General features: G+C 37.8%; 1 protein-coding gene across 1 annotated transcript in view; it reads left to right on the plus strand.

Annotated features, from left to right (window-relative positions):
* The first annotated feature begins 4170 nt into the window (after window positions 1-4170).
* Window positions 4171-24301, plus strand: part of grin3a (glutamate receptor, ionotropic, N-methyl-D-aspartate 3A) — a 42657-nt gene continuing 22526 nt past the window's right edge. The window contains exons 1-2 of the mRNA XM_067433740.1: window positions 4171-5416; window positions 19771-20375. Coding sequence (XP_067289841.1) covers window positions 4703-5416; window positions 19771-20375 — 1319 coding nt within the window. The 5' untranslated portion in view covers window positions 4171-4702. The remainder of the gene's footprint in view (window positions 5417-19770; window positions 20376-24301) is intronic.

Consider the following 24301-nt stretch of genomic DNA (forward strand, 5'->3'; position numbering starts at 1 on the left):
TTGTTTAATTTATTTTATTTTATTTTTCGGTTTTATTTATTTATTGTTGTTGATTGTTTTGTTTTTGTTTTTAAATTCTGTAGCACTTTGAGATTTTGTTTAATATAAAGTGCATTATAAATAAAATTTATTATTATTATTATTATTATTTATTATTATGACGCAATTGACAGTTTGACTCCCTCAGACGTCCTGGCTCCTTGGTTAAAATAGCATTTTTTTGCAGTCTATTTTTTTTTTAATTTTTGCATAATGTTGGATTGACAGCTGTGTTAAGGCAGTAGGCTGTCTCATGTATGTGACGCGGCTCGCGCCTGTGACTTCATGAAGTGTGTTTACCTATTCACTTAGCCTGTAATTTGCAGTTGTGTGATAGAGAAACAGCAGCGATGCAAAATTCTATCAAAATGACTTTAAAAAATTGCGTTAACGTGGGAGAGAACCCATCCATCAGGCCGCAAGTAACGTTAAGACTTTTCAATTGCCTGCGCGTGGATGAGAACAGACGTGTAGCGGAACATGAGGAGGACGAAGAGGAGCTGTACAATAATGAACTTGTTGTAGAGGCTGGCGCGAGTGATGAGAAGTTTACAGGGAGAAATGAAGAGGAGGAGGAAACTGAGGAGGACGAGGATTAAACAGAATTGGAGGATTTTTTTTTTTTACTTCAAACCAGACGAGACAGGAATGGTTCAACTTTTGAGCGGTAAGGTGTCTGTTGCCTTTTGTTATGAATCAATAACCTAATTATCACTGTGTATGGTTAAGTGTTTACAAAGCACTTCTGGTAGCCTATGTTTGCTATGTATTTGTTACCATATTTCTACACTGGAATTTAGCCTGAATTACCGGTATTTGTTGTTAATGTTCTGTATGCATACCATAATGTTATGGTAACTGTACGTTTTCAATAAATTAACCTAGTATTTTATAGGTTGAAATAGATGCAAAATCAAATTTTTATTAATTCTACTGGTAGTTTGATTTTCTCAAATAGAAATTGAGGCCTGCCTCTAATTCTGGCCTCCTTCCAATAAAGGCCTGGACCGCGATGCGCTTGAGTAAAATAAAGGCCCAGGCCTATATTAGAGGATTTACGGTATATAACACTGGCCTGGTGGTTTTCGGATAATTTACTGCAAAAATCCTACATAGTGCACCTTTAAACACTGTAATGACATAACTGTTAGTGACCCCGAATAGTTGAAGATTCGATGCATCTATATGCGGAGCTGGATTTGACCTCACAGTTGAATCTCCAAGGGTTTTATGAAACAAGGATCATACCATTTTGGATACCAATACAGCTTGATCCAATCAGCTGTGCCCTGTGATTTATGAGCCTGCGCCATCTAGAGTTTCATGACAGAACTTTGCATTTATGCTTTCCTTAGCGCTTTAAACATCTCATATATTTCAACAGGACATCTTGCTTTATTATTATTATGAATTTCTTAAAGGGTTAGTTCACCCAAAAAAAAAATGAAATTCTGTCATGAATTGCTCACCCTCATGTCGTTCCAGACCCGTAAGACTTTTGTTAATCTTCAGAACACAAATGAAGATATTTTGACTGTTTTAACAATCTCTTTACTACCTTTCTTGACCTTGAAAGTTGCAGCAACGTTGCAGTCTATGAACGGGTCAGAGCACTTGGATTTCATCAAGAATATATGAATTTGTGTTCCAAAGATGGACGAAGGTCTTACAGGTTGGAATGACATGAGGGTGAGTAATTGATGACAGAATTTTCCTTTTTGGGTGAACTAATCCTTTAAATAGCCAAATTTCAACAACATAAGGACAGATCCATTGAGCGCAGCTGATGACGCCTTGAAGAATGCAGACGCTTGAGGGATCAAGAATATTCCAATATACAAATAAGCTTTCCTTCACTTCCTCAATGCTCATTTATTACCCTCACATCCTAATGAGGGTGGAGTTAGGAGGCAAGGAAAGGAAGAAAATCATGGAAATGAGGGATCACAAGTAAGAAATGAGAATGCCATTTGCAACAGCCAGGGCCTCTCTCTCTTTTTTTCACTCTTAGGAGATTCCACCCTAATTGGACGTACGAATGCACTCCTGCTGATTCGACACCTGAAGACTGCCTTCCATTGAAATACACTGTGTTTGCTGGAGAGATGTGGGAGAATGGAGTTGGCGTTGTTGTGTTTAGTGAATCGATGTGTAGTAGAAGTGTCGTATTATATTCTAGTGTAGCGTGATTTGCTGTTATATAAGTCTTGATCGACTTTCTTTTTTTTCTGGTGTCAATCATTGTTTATGTACTTTACCCATGTGCTTGTTCTTTTTCCTTTGTTTTGTCTTTGTACTATTATTGTGTTTCTCCACAGAGGCTAGGGATTGGGTGCCATTTATTTTTGATTGTAAAAACTTTTTTCTACTGTTTTCTACTATGTAGTTTACTTGGGAAGCCCACTGTCATTTATTTTCAAGTATGTTATCTAGCAGTTGTAGGTTTAGTTGGTGGCAACTTGTGTGTTAGTTTGACGTTGCCCAATTCGGAAGAGACTACGTTTAATCTGAGTGGTGTCAAGAAAAAAACAATACAGAAACAAGCACACGATAACAGCAGGTACAGACTTATTGTTTGTTTCCTCCCTGACCCTGGGTCGTAACACTGTTATTGCATGCATCAGTGTGAATTAAAATCTGAAGAAGGAAAAAAAAAAGTGTTTTCTTACATATGAATCTCTTGTAATGAGATTAAGTTGGGAGTCCAAATCACCCGGTCATCTGTTGTAGCCTGTCTAAGCGATGTCATACATGGACCTGGCAACTGGTGCACAGGCTGCACAGTTTCAGCAGAGCCAGAGGAGCGATGTGTGAGATTTATGGCAGTGGTGATGAGGTACAACAGCCATCAGATTTTTCTTGTTCATCACTCACCGACAGCAGTGTTCTGGTGTCACACCACTCCTCTTATCTAACCTCTCCTGCCACCAGGATTGTGCAGTGATAGGACGTCAGGGGTGCTGATGAGGGAGAGGCAGAGGTTATACTTCCTAACCAATAATAATAATTTTCACCAAAAAATGGTGCAACTTCAACTGACTGCTGCAACAGATAACGTGTTGTGAAACTATCAACTGTAAACTGAATATACCTACTAGTGTGTGTGTGTGTGTGTGTGTGTGTGTGTGTGTGTGTGTGTGTGTGTGTGTGTGTGTGTGTGTGTGTGTGTGTGTGTGTGTGTGTGTGTGTGTGTGTGTGTGTGTTGCTATACAGATAAACTAATTGGATGGGATTCAAGATTTTTCAGAGAGAGAGAGAGAGAGAGAGAGAGAGAGAGAGAGAGAGAGAGAGAGAGAGAGAGAGAGAGAGAGAGAGAGAGAGAGAGAAAGGGAGGTGTGTGTGGGCTGGTAATCCCTATGTTATGGGGACAAAATGTCCCCACAAAGATGGCAATATCCTAAATACTTGTCCTTGTGGGGACATTTTTTGGTCCCCATGAGAAAAACATCTTATAAAACACACAGAAGGAGGTTTTTGTTTGTTTGTTTGTTTTTTTGATAAAGTAAAAATGCAGAATGTTTCCTGTGTTGGGTAAGTTTAGGGGTAGGGGCTGTATAGGGGATAGAAAATACGGTTTGTACGGTATAAAATCCATTACGCATATGGAAGGGGGGGGGGGGTGCAATACAGATAAACTAATTGGATGAGATTCAAGAATCTTCTATTTGGTTGATTTACCTTTTCTGAGTGTGTGTGTGGGGGGGGGGAGGGTGGTATTCAATAATTTATTTGAATTTTGTTTATCATGTGCAAATAGTATATATATATATATATATATATATATATATATATATATATATATATATATATATATATATATATATATATATATTATTTGCACATAATAAACAATATTTATATATATATATATATATATATATATATATATATATATATATATATATATACATATTAATATATATTTATACTAAATGATCGCTATCCCATATTTTATTTTAAAAATTTAAAATCCATCATCTTTGCACACAGAGAATCTTTGACTGAGAGCGGCAGAGGTGTCGGCAGTGAACGGGTTAAACGCACAACACAACGAGCCAGTGCAATAATCTGAACTATTCCAGCGCCATTCTGGGAGTTTATCGGTACAATTTCACTGCGCAACATGATTAAACTGTAATGCCATTCAAACGCGCAGTTCTGTTTCGACATAGTTTGCGAGTAATTTCTGGAGATCCGTCACGATTTTTTTCGTGATCAAATACAGGATGGAATAATGGTTCACATGCAAAAATAAAGATAACTCGAAAATCTAATGATTTATTTTATATTATTGGACATTCCTTATAATGACTTGGAGAACAGAAGCGCTTTAGGGTTTTTACAATCACTTTGCATTTTAGTTCGCTGCCTTTTCGCCTGTTTTGGAGAGCGCGTAAAAACACCCTCTTGATTAGCCATTTCATACCGAGGATATTTCGCCCATAAACGTTTTTGAGATGAGCAACGAGTGTTTTGAGCCGCGTTGGACATGTGCACTGCTGGCGATCCCTCAGAAGCCCGTTGGAGAGGAGCGCAACTTTGCTGCGTCTAGGAGATTCACCGGTGATCCATCATCTACCCAGCGCTGTGCAGGAACCACCGGGCGCGCAGGTGGACGAGGATCCCGTCGTTTCCAGAGCTTAAGCGAGCCTTTTTTGGAGTAATGCCGGGCTCTTGGATCTGGGGTGCGCTGGGCAGGTTAGTGTGGCTCTCCTTACTTGCGCCAAGCGCTTTGATAATGATCCTTGTTCCCCCAGCATCTATGGCGCATCCACAACCATGTCAGATTCTGAAGAGAATCGGACACACGGTGAGAGTCGGCGCCCTGCACCTGCATCCTCGAGTAATCAGGCAGGATCCCCTCAGCGGGAGAGATGCGGACTGGGATGCAGACAGAGAAACGCGGGAAGAGTGGGACATGGTCATCCAAAGTGTGCACGAACAAGACTGGAGGGGTATTAGGACTAAAAGCTCAGCGAATAACCCCCACAAGGCCTCCAAAAGTAAAACCGCACTCAAACAAGTGGGTACGGATGCTGTGTTTCTACCTCGAGACTCTGTTCTACTCGCTACAGAGAGCCTCAATCGAGTGGTGGGGCTTTTACCATACAACCTCACCCTTGAGATAGTCATGGCTGTGGAAGCAGGACTCGGAGAATTACCTGCTTTCTCCTTTTCCTCCTCATCAACATCTGCCTGCGGTGATCCCGCGTCGTTCCTGCAAAGTGTTTGCCACACTGTCGTCGTGCAGGGAGTTTCTGCCATTATCGCGTTTCCACAAAACAGGGACGAACTGGTGAAGTTGGAATTCATTTCCTCAACGCTACAGATTCCAGTCATCAGCGTAGTCCAGAAGGAATTCAAACGCCAGAGTCAGGTGTGTTTATTTTCATAATAAATCATAATAGGCTACTGTAAAATTAGGAAAATCTGCTCTACTGCTGATTATAGTTTCTTCAGAGCGTCATTTCTTTCATGCAGAAATGTAAATAAATGCTGCAGGAATTAGAGGAAACACGCTGAATGTTTGGAATTGGATTGATACATTAATTGGAAGAATTTATGAAATATTTTAGTAGTTATTTAAGGGTTTGGGATTATAAATAATACACTAAAGAATATAAATGCGTGACAGTCATCGATACTTGTATTTTTCCTTGTGATCACTCAATACATAAAAGCATGTCAGATCCAAAAATAACGTGTTGAGTGTTATAATTATTACAAATAGAGACATAATTTAATTAATATTAATAACGAACTGAAAATATAGATTTTAAACTGATTATAAGCGTCTTTTATTGTGGAATTGTCACCACTATCAGACAACATTTGTTACAAAATAACAATATAACTATAAATAACACAGCTGTAGAAAATGTATTAACTTTTTTTTTATTTTATTTTTTTTATGAACATATCCTGTAAGTATATAGTAAGATAATACATTCCCATATATCTGCATTTCTCAAATTTAAAGTTGGTAATGTTATGATATGTGTATCATGTCTTTAATATTATAGGTTTATGTTTGTAAGTTGCAGTCTGATGACAGATGGTGTTTGGTGGATATAGTGCATTAATTCTTAGAAACTTAACAGTAAATGCAATTTATCAAAACTTAATGCAAGGGTAAATGTTGATGCATGTCTCATATTTAACGACCTCCAATGCTATTTATTAGTGCAACCTTATGCCTGGCGCACGCGGTGTCTGTAAAACTGCCTTTTACTAAATGCCCTGACGGCTGAGCTGCTTGATATCTGATCTTTTGAAGCCAGCACCATCTTCTGGTCAGGTCTTTGTTTACATGATCATGTGAGATGTATCATATCAGATTTCTCGGTAAACTCAGAATGAGTGTCTAGTGTCTGTCCAAATAGCAATTAGTCTCCCAATGTGCGCGTTACTGAGCTTTACTGAAGATAAAGTTCACAGTGACTGCTGTTCACAGATGGTGGATGAACACAAAACTCATACCTTTTAAACCCAAAGGTTTCTGGTATCATCACCATCATAAAGTTCCTTGATCTTTATTTGTTTGGTTCTTCTCAAGTGTGTCTAATCTTTTAGCAATTTTAAAGTAAAAGTCAAACACTACATAAACAGAGATTTGGGGGTCTAGTGAAAGATAATACAATGTATTCAATATATTTTATTGCATACCATTTTACATATAATAATAATAATTCTAGGACATTTACCATATGTGTAAAAGATTAATATAAATAAAGAATTGAAAAGGTTTGGGGGTGTTGGTAAAGTAACACTTTTAGTTTAGTGTCCAAATTCTCACTATCAGAAAGTATATTACTGTGGCAAGCAGCGAGGCGAGGGGCCGTGAGAGCTGGCCGGTGGCGAGTGATAATGAGTGCCAGCTGTGCGCCACACCGGTCTCGTCTCACGGCAGATAGACAGGAGTATAAAAGGAGGAGCGAAGACAGCAGAAGACGAGAGAGGACCGGGCCTGGACTTTATGTTATGTTTTGTTTACGTTTTGTTGTGTGTGTCCTCACGGACGACTGGCGCGTTACTTTCGTTTTGTTTATTTATTTTGAATTAAAGTTGATGAACGTTCGCCGGTTCCCGCCTCCTTCCTTCCCATCTACATACCGCGTTACAATTACTAAGACTTTGGCTGTTTAGTAGTACCCATAAAGCACATCTACACCCCTTAAAGGGGTGATGAATTGAGAAATCAACTTTCCCTTGAGATTTGACATATAAAAGGTCATGGTAATATAAGAATATCCTGTAAGTTTCAGAGCTGAAAGCTTCCTTGTTAAAAGAAAATCTTTTATAGACACAAGGCCCAGCAAACGAGAGCTCTCAAATCAATGACGTAACAGAAGGGGGGAACGCCTCTTCTATAGATAAATGTGTACGCTGCTTCTGTAGCCCCGTCCACTGACTTGTGGAGCTAAACGAGCAATAAACATGGTGAAGATAGCAAGATAATCGTTTATAAGTAAGACACAGGTCGACACTGGATTTGCAGACATATTGAGATTAAAACACAATGCTGTGCCTTCCATATTGGATCTGACAGGAATGGTGCAACACACTTATGTGAGTAAAACATGTTTTTAAATGCGATAGTATTGCATTGTTACAGATCATATTGATTATGTGTACGTGTCTAATGGAACATACCTTTTTACGCTGTCACAGGCTGGATAATCCCTCCTTTGTTGGGCCATTGCGATTCGGGATCAGACTCAAACATGTAGGGCTCGCAAAGCCCAACGTCCAGGGCTATGTGTTTTCCAGACGGGCTACCAAAATGTAAGCACATCGGCGGGCCGGTGTATCTTAAATAGTGAAATAACATTAATTTCTTGATCTGCTTTGTTCACTCTTTTGACTTGATATTTGAAGAGCGCTTATATCCACCGATCGGGAGAGCTAAGCAATAAAAAAATAAATCAATCGCAGGTGGATGAGAGATAAATCATTGTGTCTGTTTGATAAATACGTTTTGAGAGCCCTGTCAGAGAATTATTCCCTCCTGTGAACTGACAAGGCAGTTGAAGCTCATTAAATATGCAAATCTTATCCAATCCTAGCCATGGACGTTTACTTCCTAGTCTCTAGTGCGGCGCTCCCATCAAAATCCAACATTTAGGAGAGAGCCTCAAAACCAGTGTAGAAAATAGACTATTACTTATTAGTTGTGATGTTTTTAAATGTAAAAAACATGTGGATATCATAAGTATACAGTCACAACAGTATAAAAAAAATAAAAAAGCCAGTTCATGACACCTTTTATCTTACCCAATACCTACCTCATCAATCATCAATACTACCTTAATAATTATTAATAATCAGTAATTAGGAGTTTATTGAGGCAAAAGTCGTAGTTAATAATTAGAACCTAAACTAAAGTGTAATCGTAATAGTATCCACAACTTTCCCGAACTCTGACCTTTCCCATGATCGCTATGGCAACACTTACTAATATCTGTAGCACTAAGCGATTCACCAGAGTTATGCGGTGCACACATTTTGCCACTGTGTGGGCTTGGCTGTTCCTATGATCCACGCGAGAGTTACCTTCCGTCCATGCGCCTGTAAATCGATTTTATTTTATTATAAATAAAGGTTTATTTGTTTCTAGTTATTTATTTTGTTAGATATTTCCACTTTGCGGGAGTCCCGCAAAATAATTTTATTTTCCGCGACACGCACACAATAATATCTTGCCGCCCGCATCCATATTCACCCATCAAATATTATCCCGCACCGCACTCGGTTGTGCTGGGTCCCGCGGGAGTGCATGTTGCTACACATTAAATCTGTAAATTATTGAAAACAATAAACATACCCCTTGCAAAAAAATATACAGTTGTACTGCAGTATTTTAAATAGGTTAAATTAATATATAAACTCAATAATTAAATTTACAGCAATGAATATTACAATGCACTTCACTTCATTACAATGCACTAGTTCATGCATCTATTTTCATGTTGATTAAAAAAAAGTCTACTGACAATGTCTGACATGATTTCAACAATTACAAATATTAAAATATAAATATTACTTCTACATCACAATTCTTGAGTTTATTTGAAGCTCGTTGGGCATTGAATGGAGGGTGTAGGGCAACATGTCAAATGGGTCCGTTTATGTTGCATGGTTAATGGAAGCAAGGTTTCGGAGGTGTGAGACCCAGGCGCTCAGCGCTCATTAACCCCGGGGAGAGCAGCCTTAACTCGACTCGTCCTTCTGACGACTGCCGCTGCCTGGCAGAAGCCCCTCCCATGACACAAATTCGCGTCTGTTGTGTAGTGAATGAAGCAAATGGATTCAAAATGTTCACACGTCCAAGTTCGCGCGAATAGCGCTATGTAATCGCGTCACTCGTGTCTGATGTGAACGCAACATAACTGTTGTGTGCGCTAAACCGGAACTGAGATACCGTCAACCGGAAGTATCGAGTGTCATGGCGACGCCCACTAAGACTTGCAGGAAAGTTTTGGATATAAAGAAATAATATATAAACATGTCAACACCACGAAGCATAACAAACAATCCCAGAGAACGCTTATTTAAATAGATGAAGCATACTGTACACTTTTGGCAGAACATAGTGATACTTGCAATCGTAATGCAACAAGGAATAGATTTGTTATATGCCGTTTCAAAAAAGTGCTATTGAGGTCTTTTTGCAGGCAATAAACGAGCCTGCACGATGACTGGAAATAAACAATAATGAATTAACAGATAAGTAAACGTGTGCCTACCTTGAAGACCCCCGGGTAAAGTACAACAGAAACCCGCTTATAAGGGGCAGCAAGTCACTGTCTTAAAGAGTGAGTCATTGAATCATTAATTCAAATCAATTCATTCAGAAACGATGGTTCTTTCACAAAACAGACATGTGCCACAGTTCTGATATGGCTTTGTTTACAATATGGGCCCTATTTTAATCGTCCAAGAATATGGTCTGAAGCTCATGGCACAGGTGCACTTAGGGTGTGTCCGAATCCACTTTTGCTAGTTTAATGATGCAAAAAAAAAAATATCGGCGCGCCAGGCACATGATTCAAAAGGGTTGTACGTAGTGTCCTAATGAGTCATGGGTGTGTTTGGTGTGTAATGTGCAATAAACCAATCAGAGTCTCATCTCCCATTCCCTTTAAAAGCAAGTTGCGCTTGCACATAACAGAATTTTTGAGCGGAAAGACTGAACGCTTTTCCGAAGAGGAATCCTTTGCGCCTGGCGTCGCATTGCGCCAGGTGTATGAGAGGGCCCTATGAGTCTAAAGTGTAACTTCTTGTTTATTTAACCGTTCTATAATCAATAGTAAATATCACATTTGCAATATGCTTTTCGAGGGAATTGTTTATGTGATAAACTCTTTGTTTATGTTATATCTTATTTTTTTAATGTTTTAAATATAAAAATCAGGAACTCATACTGGGGCATTTTTTGGAGGGCATTTATGTTTATTTTCATGGCATTTTAGCTAAAAGCCCCCAATAATTTTGGTCCTTAGTGTGTGTCAATCAAGATCCAAGAGGAATGAAATAATAGACTAATCCCATTTTGAAAAAAATAAACTATGTTAAAACAAGAGAAAAGGTTTGTAGCCCACTTACAATTTTTAACTTAGATTCCTGATGTAAAATGTATTGATTTCTTCATAAAAAATTACTTTGTGTTTATAAACCTGTGTAACTTGCCTATAAAGCATTACAACAACTGTTATTTTACACAGTTTGATTGATTTATCATTCTGAATAACTCAGGATTTTCAAGGTTATAAAAAGACAAACTGAATGTTTTCTTTCCATAGGCTCGAAGAACTGGTGTGTATAAGATCCTCCATTTTTAACCATTAATCTTCAAAACTGCTTGAAAAGCACATAATTGTATCACCCTCCAATGCTTTTTTATGACACATTGGTAATATCTGGCTGGATCCCAGCTTGCAAATCATTTAATGGCATTGGCTCCCTCAAGATAAAACACATCCCGGATAATGTAGCCACTCAAAACCTCAAAGTGTCTCTTCTTAACTTGCTAGTGGTACTTATTGCTCTCCCACTTGTTAGGTCAATTAGATCTCATGACAACTCCTACAGAAAATAAGTCTGACTTTGTTAAGACATCTTGAAAAATGTCCCTGGAAAGCTTTTCCTTAATCAGTTCTGATTAGCCTGTTTTCTGCCATCACATAATTGCAGCCCCGGGGGAAATTAAATGGCTCGGCTAAGCATTTCATCTGTCAGGGTCTGTTAAGGTCTTGATTTCCTCTGCAGGACAATGTCATCTTATTAATGGTTATATCATATCATTAAAACAACAAGATTCCAGACTTTGTGTAATGAATGTTGCTGAATGTCCTCTGTACTTAGTCAGTAATGTTTATAAGTTATCTCCACATCTGATATAAACTCACCTAAAGGGTTATTAGGAACACCATACTTATACTGTGTTTGACACCCTGTCGCCTTCAGAAGTGCCTTAATTCTATGTGGCATTGATTTAACAAGGTGCTGGAAGCATTCTTTAGAAATGTTGGCCCATATTGATCGGATAGCATCTTGCAGTTGATGGAGACTTGTTGGATGCACATCCAGGGCACAAAGCTCCTGCTCCACCACATCCCAAAGATGCTCTATTGGGTTGAGATCTGGTGACTGGGGGGGCAATTTTAGTGAACTCATTGTCATGTTCAAGAAACCAATTTAAAATGATTCAAGCTTTGTGACATGGTGCATTATTCTGCTGGAAGTAGCCATCAGAGGATGGGTACATGGTGTTCATAAAGGGATGGACATGGTCAGAAACAATTCCCAGGTAGGCCGTGGCATTTAAATGATGACCAATTGGCACTAAGGGGCCTAAAGTGTGCCAAGAAAACATCCCCCACACCATTACACCACCACCACCAGCCTGCACAGTGGTAACAAGGCATGATGAATCCATGTTCTCATTTTATTTACGCCAAATTCTGACTCTAGCATCTGAATGTCTCAACAGAAATTGAGACTCATCTGCCCTGGCAAAATTTTCCTTCAACTGTCCAATTTTGGTGAGCTCATGCAATTTGCACCAAAATTGGAGCCTTTTTTTCCTGTTTGTAGTGGAGATGAGTGGTACCCAGTGGGGTCTTCTGCTGTTGTAGCCCATCCGCCTCAAGGTTGTGCGTGTTGTGTCTTCACAAATGCTTTGCTGCATACCATGGTTGTAACGAGTGGTTATTTCAGTCAAATTTGCTCTTCTATCAGCTTGAATCAGTCGGCCCATTCTCCTCTGACCTCTAGCATCAACAAGGCATTTTCGCCCACAGGACTGCCGCATACTGAATGTTTTTTTTCCTTTTCACACCATTCTTTGTAAACCCTAGAAATGGTTGTGTGTGAAAATCCCAGTAACTGATTGTAAAATACTCAGAACGGCCCGTCTGGCACCAACAACCATGCCACGCTCAAAATTGCTTAAATTACCTTTCTTTCCCATTCTGACATTCAGTTTGGAGTTCAGGAGATTTTCTTGACCAGGACCACACCCCTAAATGCATTGAAGCAACTGCCATGTGATTGGTTGACTAGATAATTGCATTAATGAAAAAATTGAACAGGTATTCCTAATAATCCTTTAGGTGAATGTAATCTACATGCATATTTTGATGGGCATGATTGATTGCCATACCTGGGAACGACTAGCCTAGAAATCTAGATGCACCCTAGCGGCAGCAAATTTAATCTGCCCACAAGTGTCGTCTAGGAACTCTCAATACCCTTCTGAGCTGTATTCCTCAGAATCTGGACGGGCCAATCACATCGTGTATAGAGTCGGCGGGCGGGGCCATAATGACGACGGCCGAGTGCGTTTGCGTGCTTCTGTTGTCTAGTAAACACAGAAACTGGCGAACGGCGGCGGTCTTTCGAATCAGTTTTGACTCCGATTCTGGAAGACTTGGAGTTAAGCTTTTCTCTGAGAAAAGAACAAAGAACGACACTGAAGTCATTCTTAAAAAGGGAAGATGTGTTCGGAGTTTAGCCGACCAGATATGGTGAATGTTTAATCTGTCAGCGAGCTCTGCTTCACCTTCTTAGCTCTGGTTGGTTGTAACGCTATCCTATCGCGTGCAGAGGGAGTTTGAAAGACAACCGTTTATCCCGCCCCTCGGATTGAGCCCTGTCTATGGTGAGTTTCCAGACCAAACATCTTGATGTGGGTCTGGCTTGTCAGACTAGGGAACGACCTGAAAGAGTAAATAAAACATTCGTTTGATGACTGGTAATGCTAATGGCTTTTAAGCAACACAAAAAAGCAACTGGTAAATCATTGTTGGTCCATTGAAATTAAATAGCCGACATTTTACCACTTCGGTTAATTACAGACTTGATATAGTCAAGCTATTAGTTACCCACTTAGGTTAAAAATAACGTTGATCTTGGTTACATGCCGTTTTTGCCAAAATAACTTGCAAGGTGTATGATACTCCATCATGCAAGCAAGTAAACAGTGGTTACAAGGTGTTTGGTTCAATTTCTTTGATATGTTCATGTTTTAGATGACTAGTCTATCTATGGTTAGACATCTAATGTTCAATGACAGCTCAAATGTTGCCTTGTTTTAGCCTAGATGTGAGGGTTGTGTTTAAGTGCAAAATTGCTTGCTGGGACATTTCAGAAATTACACTCAAATAATTTAGGCTAATTGTATTAATTTTCCCCCAGATTCACAGATTTGAGCCTAGTCCCAGACTAAAATGCATGTTTAAGGTCTTTTAATATTGTACCTTAAAACATGTCAGAGCCATTATTTTGTCTCAAGATGCACACCAGTAATGTTTTTGGCCCCACTTTATGTTAGGTGGCCTTAACTAATACGTACTTACATAAAAAAATTAAAATAAAAAATAAATAAAAAAAGTACAATGTACTTATTGTATTCATATTGTATTGCAAAAAACGTTTGCTGATATTGAGGTGGGATACGGGTAAAGTTAGGAACATGTGTTCTGGTATGGGTAAGTTTAAGGGTAGGTATAGGTGTAAGGGAAGTGTCAACTGTGTAATTATAAATGTAGAAATTAATTACAGATGTAATTACATGCAGGTATTTTAGTACATGTAAAACCATGTATGTTTTATGTAAAAATATGTATGTACACGATAAGTCAAATGATTAATGATTAATTAAAATGTTAGTACATAGTAGTTAAGGCCACCTAATATAAAGTGGGTCCATGTTTTTTTTCTAAGGTATATTTATAAAAGCTACTTACATATCTTAAAATTGAACTAAGGCCTTATCCCGGGTTAATCAAACTGTCTATGAAACCAGGTCTCGTTCTTTAGAGCAACATGATGTAGTTAAATATGGCTTGGAGATGCTAATAAAAAAAATTAAAAAAAAAAACAGACTGGATTTGACTATTTTCAGAGGACTCATTGTGTTCCAAACTAGTTTTGAAGTTCTGATGCCTCTAGATGCAATTCTATTTCAATGAATCACAAATGGAACCAGATTAAAGCTTAAAGAAATTGTTTTTGGGAGCAAAGAATTCCAGACTTCATGACATCATGATTGATATCTAAATATTTGTTGTCCCCAGAAGAGAATCTGCTTCAGAAACTCAATATGCAAACAGAAGGAGACAGTCCATCAAATCAGGCATTATCATAATATCTGTTCGGCCTAAAGCTTATGCATTCCATTTGTTTGTGCAGAACTGCATATTTTCAAAATTATCTTCACCAAAAAAAGAAACAATGTTTCTTTAACCACAAGTAATTGGTCAGGAAATTAGACATTTAAGACCTTAAAAAGCCATTGCTGACCAAACTTAATAATCCCTGCAATAATGATCCAAACAGCAAGCTTTCTTTTGGCTGTGCAGTGTATTTATAACAATGTTTTTAAAGACACCACTCTGAAGCATCACCATTCAACTTGTGTTTCATCGTAATTCATCACGACACACACAACTTTCCATAATCTGCCAAAAACTCCATTCTGTCTTTGATGTTTTTCTGAGACAGAAATGGCATTTTAAGTAGTGCATTTGCTTACATTTTGCTAATATCCTGATTTTGTATTTATAGCCAGGCAGTGTATAATAATAAATGCATCTCTACCACAGTCAGCCACGAGGAAGAGTGTGTGGGAGCTTTTTTTCAGCTGCTGCTTCCCTGCGAAAAGTAATTTAATGTTTTGGAGTACAGGAGAATATTGCATAACCTGCTTCCCACAAATAAAAAGTTATCTAAAGAGGAATTACCGGATCTTATTTTTCAACAAGACAAATTGCGAAGACAACCAAGAAGTGGCTTGAGAACAAGTCCAACAGGCTCATGCTTTTGTCTGGTCAGAGTCCAGATTTAAAACATGTAGTGAATACATAAATCGTTAAATATTAGAAATCAATGGTCACAGATCCAGCTATAGAATTAACACAGTTACTTACATGTTGTAGTATTACTGTCAAGTCCATATCACACAAGTCTGTTTGCAAAAGCCTACGCTGACACTGATTTACCAAAGAATCCAGAGTGAAATGTACCGCTTCCAAATAAATAATGCGCAACTTAGACAATCACATTGTTGAAAAAAAAAAAAAACATTTCTTATAGGGGTGACCCCGAATAGTCGAAGTTTCGATGAATCGATATGCAGAGCCGGATACGACCACCCATTTCACAGTCGAATCTTCGCGGGTGGAATGAAACGAGGATCATACCATTTTGGCAATATGGGGGTGCTCAATATTTTAAAGACATGGCGTGGCGCAGCGCAGTGCTGAGCTGTGTGAGCGGAGCATCTGGTGTGCGACCCCTTTAAGGGTGCTGAGCTTCGAAGATTCGACCGTGAGATGGGTGGTCGAATCCGGCTCTGCATATCGATGCATCGAATCTTTAAAATACGAACGCATTCAATGAGTGTACACACACCGGTGGCGGCATTCGATGTCTGTCCGCGGCGACTCAGGAAGTTGTTTAAAATTCTGCCGCACCACAAAGCGCCATTTCAAGGTTTTATATTACATTAACCTAAAATCTTCTATGTACATAGTGATTTCACCCTGTGCTACAAGACACATTCATCGTGCAGCTCTTCTGTCAGAAGTCGATTCAAAATTGAGCTTGCGTGTATATAATGTGTGGCACTGAGCTTCGCTTTAGGCACAATCCGCTTAAAGGAAGTTTTGAAGTTTTTTAGCTTTTAGTATGACTGTGTTAGCCCTAAAGTTATGAATAAGCTGATATGTTCCAAAACAATAGGAAAATTTGCATTTAAGAGATATAAGCAATTAAAATTTACACTCATTTCCATTAAAACGAATTTCTGATTTTGATGACATCATCGCAGACTTCACCTTCTCATCAAATCTTCTGTCCAATTAAAATGCTCTCTAGAATCTAAAGCCCGCCCCCTACGCTGCTGAAGCTGCGGCTGAAATCGGTCAGTTGTTAACACACATTTACTCATTTCTACATGGTGAACAGCACATAGCACACTATATATGTGATAGGAAACGATTCAGTGTAAATATGCTTTTATTTGAGGCGAATGAAGTCTGCTTTCACGTTAGTTTCATGCACCGTAGCAGCGCACACACCAACGGCTCTGGTCTAAATTTAGACTACAGACACGAGAGAGCAGCGCGGATGATATGCGCGAGTCCGCGCAGACAACAAAACATATCGGATTCATTTGAATTTTTCACAGAATGCTGCATTTCTAAGCGATGTGGAGGAGATTATGATGATAATCTCCTCCACATCGTGAGGTTTTTATGTTTATTTATCCAAATGTTATTTTATATATTTGTGTGATGTTCTGTATTTCGATCGCGGCTTTAACATGTTATGAGAAAACGGTTTACGAATGTTTATCCACCATATTACCTTTTATTTAAACTTAAATAAAGTCAGTTGGCAGGCAGTTTTGGTCGCTTTATTAAAAGTTGTTGCTGTGTGCAGTGTGTAAAGGAAAATAAAAATAGTTTTACCCTCCCGCTGACTTGTGTCGTGCCCCTCTCAACCCATTCACACACACAAAGATGATTCGACTATTGGTCGACCATAGAAAGATTCGACAATTATGATTAAAATGTTTAAATCCTTAGTCGGTGTCACATGCCTGTCCTGTCTTGTGTGCACATGTGGGTTTTGTCATTCTGAGCATGTGCTCATGTAATTGTCTGATCCCTCCCCTTGTTATCTGATTAGTGTTTCATTTCTACCACCTGTCCCCTCTTGATTTCTTCCCTTTATAAGCTCCTTGTGTTTGTCAGTCTGAGTTGTATCCTTGTACTGTCTACGTCTTCCGGTCCCCTGTGACTTCTTCGTGGTATGTGTTCAGTTCCAGTTTATGTATTTTCTAGTTTACGTTTTCCCCCTCGTGGGTTTTGTTTTGCGCTTGTGTTTTGTTTGTTGTAAATAAATATTATTCTTCTTGCACTTGAGTCCTCGCACCATCTTCTCTTGTCTGTGACGTGACAGTCGGTGACACCCCTACATTCTTAGCATTAGGGTCCTGTTATTTGTAGCTCATCCTGTATTGCTCTTCTCTCCTCATAATCTCACTAACATGCCAGTGGGCAGGGCCAACGTTACAATAGTGAAGTAGACATTGATCTTCTTCTGCAGAGGCGGTCTTTCACCTAGATAGGCACATTACACATTCACACATTGAGCTTGGTTACAGTAAAAGCAGTTTTTGTACTAACAAGGAAGTTTTTAGTTATGAAACTTACAGGATATTCTTATAGTATGATGACCTCTTATATATATCAAAAGCGCAAGGAAAATGAGATTTTCAGTCCATGACCCCTTTAAAACACCTGACATTTAGTAAACACCATAGCTCATCTGCTTTTCTGTACATCGTATGCTTTATTGTTATGGTGTTTACTGAGTCTGGTCTTTAAATATCACTTAGTCTTAGTACATTAAGCAAAGTTTAATGTTTTTCACATTACGCATTTTATAATTTCCCCGGAAAGAAGCTTCCATAGTTTGAAGCCATCAAACATTAAGTGGAAAGTCAGTGCGGACTTTTTCTTCCTGTTAAAAGTTGCCTGCAAGTCAAGGAAGGGTATTCCATGCTTAATTATTCTTGCTCATTTCCTGACCATTGTGATTAAAATTGTTAAGACCATTAAAAGACGACAAAATATTTTGACATTTTTGGCCGACCCCATTTTTTCTTTTCTTTTTCTTTTCTTTTTTTCTTTTTTGCCCAGGAGTGTAGATGGAGAATGGCCAGCCTTGAGTATGTCAGATCAGTCAGTCTTGAAGAATATAATTACACATGTATAATTAGGCAGGTTTTAGATTCATCTGACTCCAATCTAAATAAAACCCGTCTGCATGTGTTAAAGACAGTTGTTTGATGTCTTTCTAGCATTGACATATTTTCTGTTGAAACTGGGTGGTTTGGACAGGCCTTTATTGAGCTTGTTATGTTTTGATACAGCACAGCCAGAAACCATAATTGTCTCAAATTATATATTATATACACACAAGGTACTTACAATATGCACTATGTACTCTACAGTCTAGTGTATGACATTTAGATGGCATGTTTGTCATCCAGCATAAGAGTCTGACGGCTGCAACAGTTGTCCAACATTTCCAACAAAGTGTCCAATATATCACCCATAATTTTTCCATTAGTGAATCATCTTGAAGTGCATTTCTTATTTTTGGAAAATTCATTGTGTACACACTAACCAAACTTATACTACAAACTGGCATATGTGTGCCAATTGCAACGCACCTCATGATTTATTTCGTTCTTGCCAGTGGTAGATGTCATTAGATGAATTCTCAAATAGTGTAGTGCAAGATGAGTCAATATTTCTGGTTGATTTTCCCAAAAGAGAGAGCTTGTAAGTTTTAAAAAGGCATTTTAAAAAGGAAAACTTTTACAAGCGCAGTACCATATAGATGACCTCAAAGCTTAGAGATAAATGACTAAAAATAACAGTCACAAAACTCCACATGGTCAATGACGTCTGTCTGACGTGTGCATATTTTTGAGTCCAAGTGCACTATTTCCTTTTAAAATAATGTGATAAATTCATGACATATATCACTTTATTCTATTTAGTTTGAATATAGTACATATTATTATTTATTTATTTATTTTCATAAACCCCCAACATTTTATAAATATCAGTCATTTTAAAGCTGTTGAGATAATTAAAAAAAACTTTGTCCAGCATTTTTCAAATCTCAGGGTGGCACAAATACAAACATGTTGTTGTTTTTTTTATTATTATGAATTGATAAGGTAATAACAGTAAACATGATAATGTCTCATGCCAACTTATCCTTGTGGCAGAGTGAAAAGGTTTGTAGATCCCTCTCAAATACTGGTAAAAATGGCTAATTTCAAGTATGGGTAGGTTGGTTCACTTTCTATGGTGGTACAACTATACAAGTATTTGGTTGCACCGCCTGACATAAAAACGATTTAAAAGACTTGAACAACTGAAACTTGTTTTAACACTTAATTCATGACTCAAAAATATGCATCAAATCAGGTGAATTTAAAAAAATGCTTTACTTTTCAATGACCCATATAACCATTTAAGCACATCACGCCATTATCATGCTTATTTTAGCACTGCAGCTAAAGATGTCAAAAAATATTGTATCAATCTCATCGACCAATTGGACGTTGGATTGTTGACCAACATGACCCGTCCTTACTGCACTATTTTCTCTGTCATATCTCTATTTATTTCTTCCCAACAGAACTTACTCCATTTCCAAATGGCAATGCAAAATCCTCAAACCTCTCAAGCAGATCTCATCTTCTCCCTGCTGTCCATGAATAATTGGTACGATGTCAGTCTGGTGATGTGTCAACAGATGAACATTTCCGACTTTGTCTTCTTGCTCCATAACAGCTCCAAATTTCATCTGGGCACAGTCCTCAAAATATCCACCAACAGCAGCTCCAAAAGTGACTTTCAAACGGCCCTGCAAGGTCAACTGGAGTCCATCAAAGACTCAACATCTACAATAGTGACCTTTGGATGTGACATCAGGGATATACGGAGAATCTTTGCCACCATTGCAAAGTTTGGACTGATTCTTCCTGATTACCGCTGGATTATAGGAGACTCTCAAAACGTAGAGGAATTAAGGACAGAGGGGCTACCCTTGGGTCTTCTTGCGCATGGCCGTATGGGTGAGCCCTCGTTGGATCATTATGTCCAGGATGCTTTGGAGCTGGTGGCGAGGGCCGTGGGATCGGCTGCCAAGGTGTCTCCAGAGCTGTCACTGATTCCTGGCATCACAAACTGTATGGCAAGACTTGAGACTAAAAATCTCACATCAGGAACCTTTCTGTCCAGGTATTTAATTTGGCATGCTGTCTGATATTGCGTAATATTTGTGTTGTTTAAATTGCATCACAGACATGCTCTGAATTTAAAGACCTGCACCAGAATGTTATCCTGCCTTCTATAATACACTCTTAAAAACAAAAGTTATGTTTAGCATCTATTGTCCAATGAAGAACGTTTAACTGCCATGGGATCTTTACATTGCGCTAAAGGTTCTATGTAGCAGAGAAAGGCTCTATATATTATGAAATTGTTCTTTAAAGAACTAAAAAAAAAAGATATATTTTAAGAATTGTTCTTTAGGGAACCAGAAACTGTTCTTCTATTGCATCATTGTGAAAACCTAATCAGAAACAGGAACAAAGCACACATATCACCGGCAAAAATATGCTCAAGATTGGGTGCTCAACTAAAGAAATAAATAAAAACGGAATAAAAAGTCAGCACAGTGACTTTTTTTGTTTGTTTGTTTGTTTTTTGTTTTGTTTTTTTCATGTGATCCAGTGAGTATTAAGGTTTGTTGAAAAAGTTTTTCATTGTCTGACGACGAGCCCGTGTTGCTCGAAACATAACCGTATGTGAGTTCACTATATAAAAAATGGGCCATATTTTGGAGCTTAAAGGGTTAGCTCACCCAAAAATGAATTATACCCTAATGTCGTTCAACACCCAAAAGACCTCCGTTCATCTTCGGAACACAGTTTAAGATATTTTATATTTAGACCAAGTGCTTTCTGTTCCTCCATTGATTCATAACCATTCGAATCTTTAGCGGATTGAAAACGAACACGGAAGAGAAGACAATGCTGAATAAAGTCATAGTTTTTGTTATTTTTGGGCCGAAATGTATTTTCGATGCTTCAAGAGATTCTAATAAACTAACTGATGTCACATATGGACTACATTGATGATGTTTTTATTACCTTTCTGGACATGGACAGTATAGTGTGCATACACTTGCATACGCTTCTCGTCTAAATATAAAATATCATAAACTGTGTTTCGAAGATGAACGGAGGTCTTACAGGTGTGCAATGACATTAGGGTGAGTCATTAATGACATCAATAAAAATTTGGGGTGAACTAACCCTTTAAGGGCCATCTTGCACCAGCACATTTGCCATTAAAAAAACTACTGTCTGAAATGACTAAAGACATGCAATGCTATATTAGCACTGACAATGTGTGGACAGGGTTATTTTTGTGGCTGACCTTATTGCATATGCATTTGTAGGCGTTTCCCTTTCAGGCGTGGGAGGAGAGTATTTAAATGAATCACGCAAGGTGATTTACAATGGTTTACACTCGTCAATTTACTGGTGCTTGTGCCATTATTTACAGGCCCCAAAAAAAGCATGTATTAAACCAGATGCTAATGGATAGATTGTGCTGGTCATTATGGAAATGATCCAGATGCGTCTGTGTTCATTCTTTTGCACGTGTGTCATCAGTAGATCACGCGTAGAACTGTCCACTCCCATCAGCGCTTTAATGGAATTGCGCTCTCACAATAATTTGTGCTGTTTAGAAAATCTGGCCCTTGGTGTGCTGACTTTGTTTCACTTTTTTGTTTTTTTCACTGTGAAAACCCTCTTTTGTACATTATTTCGGATACATTCTAAGAGAGCATTACATTTACAATTAGTATAGAAGACATTCTGGTAACACTTTATTTTTATGGTTCAGTTCTCGCTATTACTGTAACTTATTCGCATGCATATTATTTGGTTGTTTATTAGTACTTATAAATTACTTAATCCTACCCAATACCTAAGCTTAAACACTACAAAAACTACTTTGATTAACTATTAATAAGCAGTAAATTAGGGGGTTATTTTTTTGGATAAGCAAAAGTCATAATTAATAGTGATATGTGTTCCCCATACTAAAGTGTTACAGACAGTCTTATAAAACATTGTAAGTTTCAAATAACTTATAAAATAGATACATTTCCAAAGCAAATATTTACAATTTGATTCAATATTTGTATGTGTGTTTATGAAAGTGTCAAATCATTAGCTCAGCAACATGTAAACATCAAACTCTATTGGAAGTAAAGGTTTCTTGCACTTAAAGACTTGCTATATGTACATGAGACACATAATTGCTAAGTGGGATGTTCCAAATCAGTCACTTATAAAGTTCTGGAAACACTTTAATTTAGTTCCAATTCTCACTAGTAACTGCAATTAACTTGTTGCTTACTTTTTAGCATTCATATTACATATTACTATACTTAATAGTATATTGGCTGTGTATTAGTACTTTTAAAGCACATATTAATACCTTATTCTGCATGACTTTTTCTACAACTTTTAATCCACTCAATACCTAAATTTAACAACTACCTTATTAACTATTTAAAATCAGTAATTAGGAGTTTATTGAGACAAAAGTCATAGTTAGTATAGTTAGTAAAAGAAGTTCCATTTCATTTAGAATGCTGCAGACAAAAAGGGAACAGAGATTCTCTCTCAATTTCCACCAACCTTTCCGAAAGGTTCATTTTTACATGATGTAAAATTTGACAATTTTTGACAGACCAAAAGAACCATGTCAGAATTCTGATAATCTGTGAACAGTGACTATACGGCATGTCTGCATATCCTGTAAGGATTATCCTCTTCATCTGCCAAGAGGATCTTTTTAAGACAGCATATCATGAGCGTTTTCTCCAACACTGCACTGTCAGGAAACAACTTCGACAACTTCCAACCAAACTGCCTCAGGGCTTAAATTTCACATGCTCAGCACTCCTATCATTACTGATTTAACAGGGTTACTGTTTGCTACACCGTTGTAAAAGAAAAAACTCTAAATCGAAGAGAGAGAAATACAAGATAATACGTTCGTTCTCCCAAATTGAAAGGTCAGTCAAGTGGCTTAATAGTACAGCTTATCCATCAGGCAATGGGTTCAATGTGAAGTCAAAGCATTAATGAAAAAAATCATTTTTACAGACATTTAATTTTTGTAATGTTGCATAGGCCTATTTCCAAACTGACCAGAACGCAGTAAATAATAAGTGTTGAGGAAGCTACTATAAACTGTTAGATTTCCAAAATATGAATAATTTGAGGTGGTTAATCTACAGATAAATGCTAATAGTAAACTTTTTGTTTTGAAGAAAATTAGTTAGCTATGTTATATGTTAAGAACCACATTGGAGCCATTTAAGGGACAGCAAGTATTTCAGATGATATAGCCTACCGGTATTTTATATTTTGCAATTAGAGCAGTATATAGCACAAAATAAGAATCTCACAAAAACAAAAATGGGCCAAAAACAACACTGTTTCTGGAAAAAGATTGCTTTTTACTAGAAAAGCTATACACTCTCAGAAAAAAAGCTACAGTGGAGGTACAGTTTTGTTCCTTATGTATAACTATATCTTTAAATGTACACAATTGATCCTTAGGGTACAATTATACCATTGTTCTCCTCTACTTAAAAGTACAAAATGTTTAAGGTGACCACCCCAGTGATGGCCACTTGTACCTTAAAATGTACAATGTTGCACTCTTTTTTTTATTATTATTTTTTGAGAATGTACACTGTTTTATAAACAACTCAGCAAAGGTCATACTAATGTGAATGTGGCATTAACGTTAGTATTGCTTTTTCTTTTTAATGCCAGACTAAAGGTTATGTAGGGTGGGACATGATTTTACAGGATTATCAGGATTTATTTGATTATGAAATATTGGGCTTCATTATTAGGAAAAAGTTATTTACACTTGTTTAGTTATTTACAAGTGTTTTTGTGGTGTTGTGGTAAAGGTTCTGTTTAAAGGATAAACACACCAAGTATCATTCTTGGATGTATCATGCACAGTAATGACAACTATATTAGTGTCTACACCAATCCATGACAATTTTCTATTTATTTAAAGGCTAAGCATATGCTGCTTTGTCGTCCGTCGCTTTAAATGCT

Source organism: Pseudorasbora parva, chromosome 23, assembly GCF_024679245.1.
Source record: "Pseudorasbora parva isolate DD20220531a chromosome 23, ASM2467924v1, whole genome shotgun sequence".
NCBI lineage: Eukaryota > Metazoa > Chordata > Actinopteri > Cypriniformes > Gobionidae > Pseudorasbora > Pseudorasbora parva.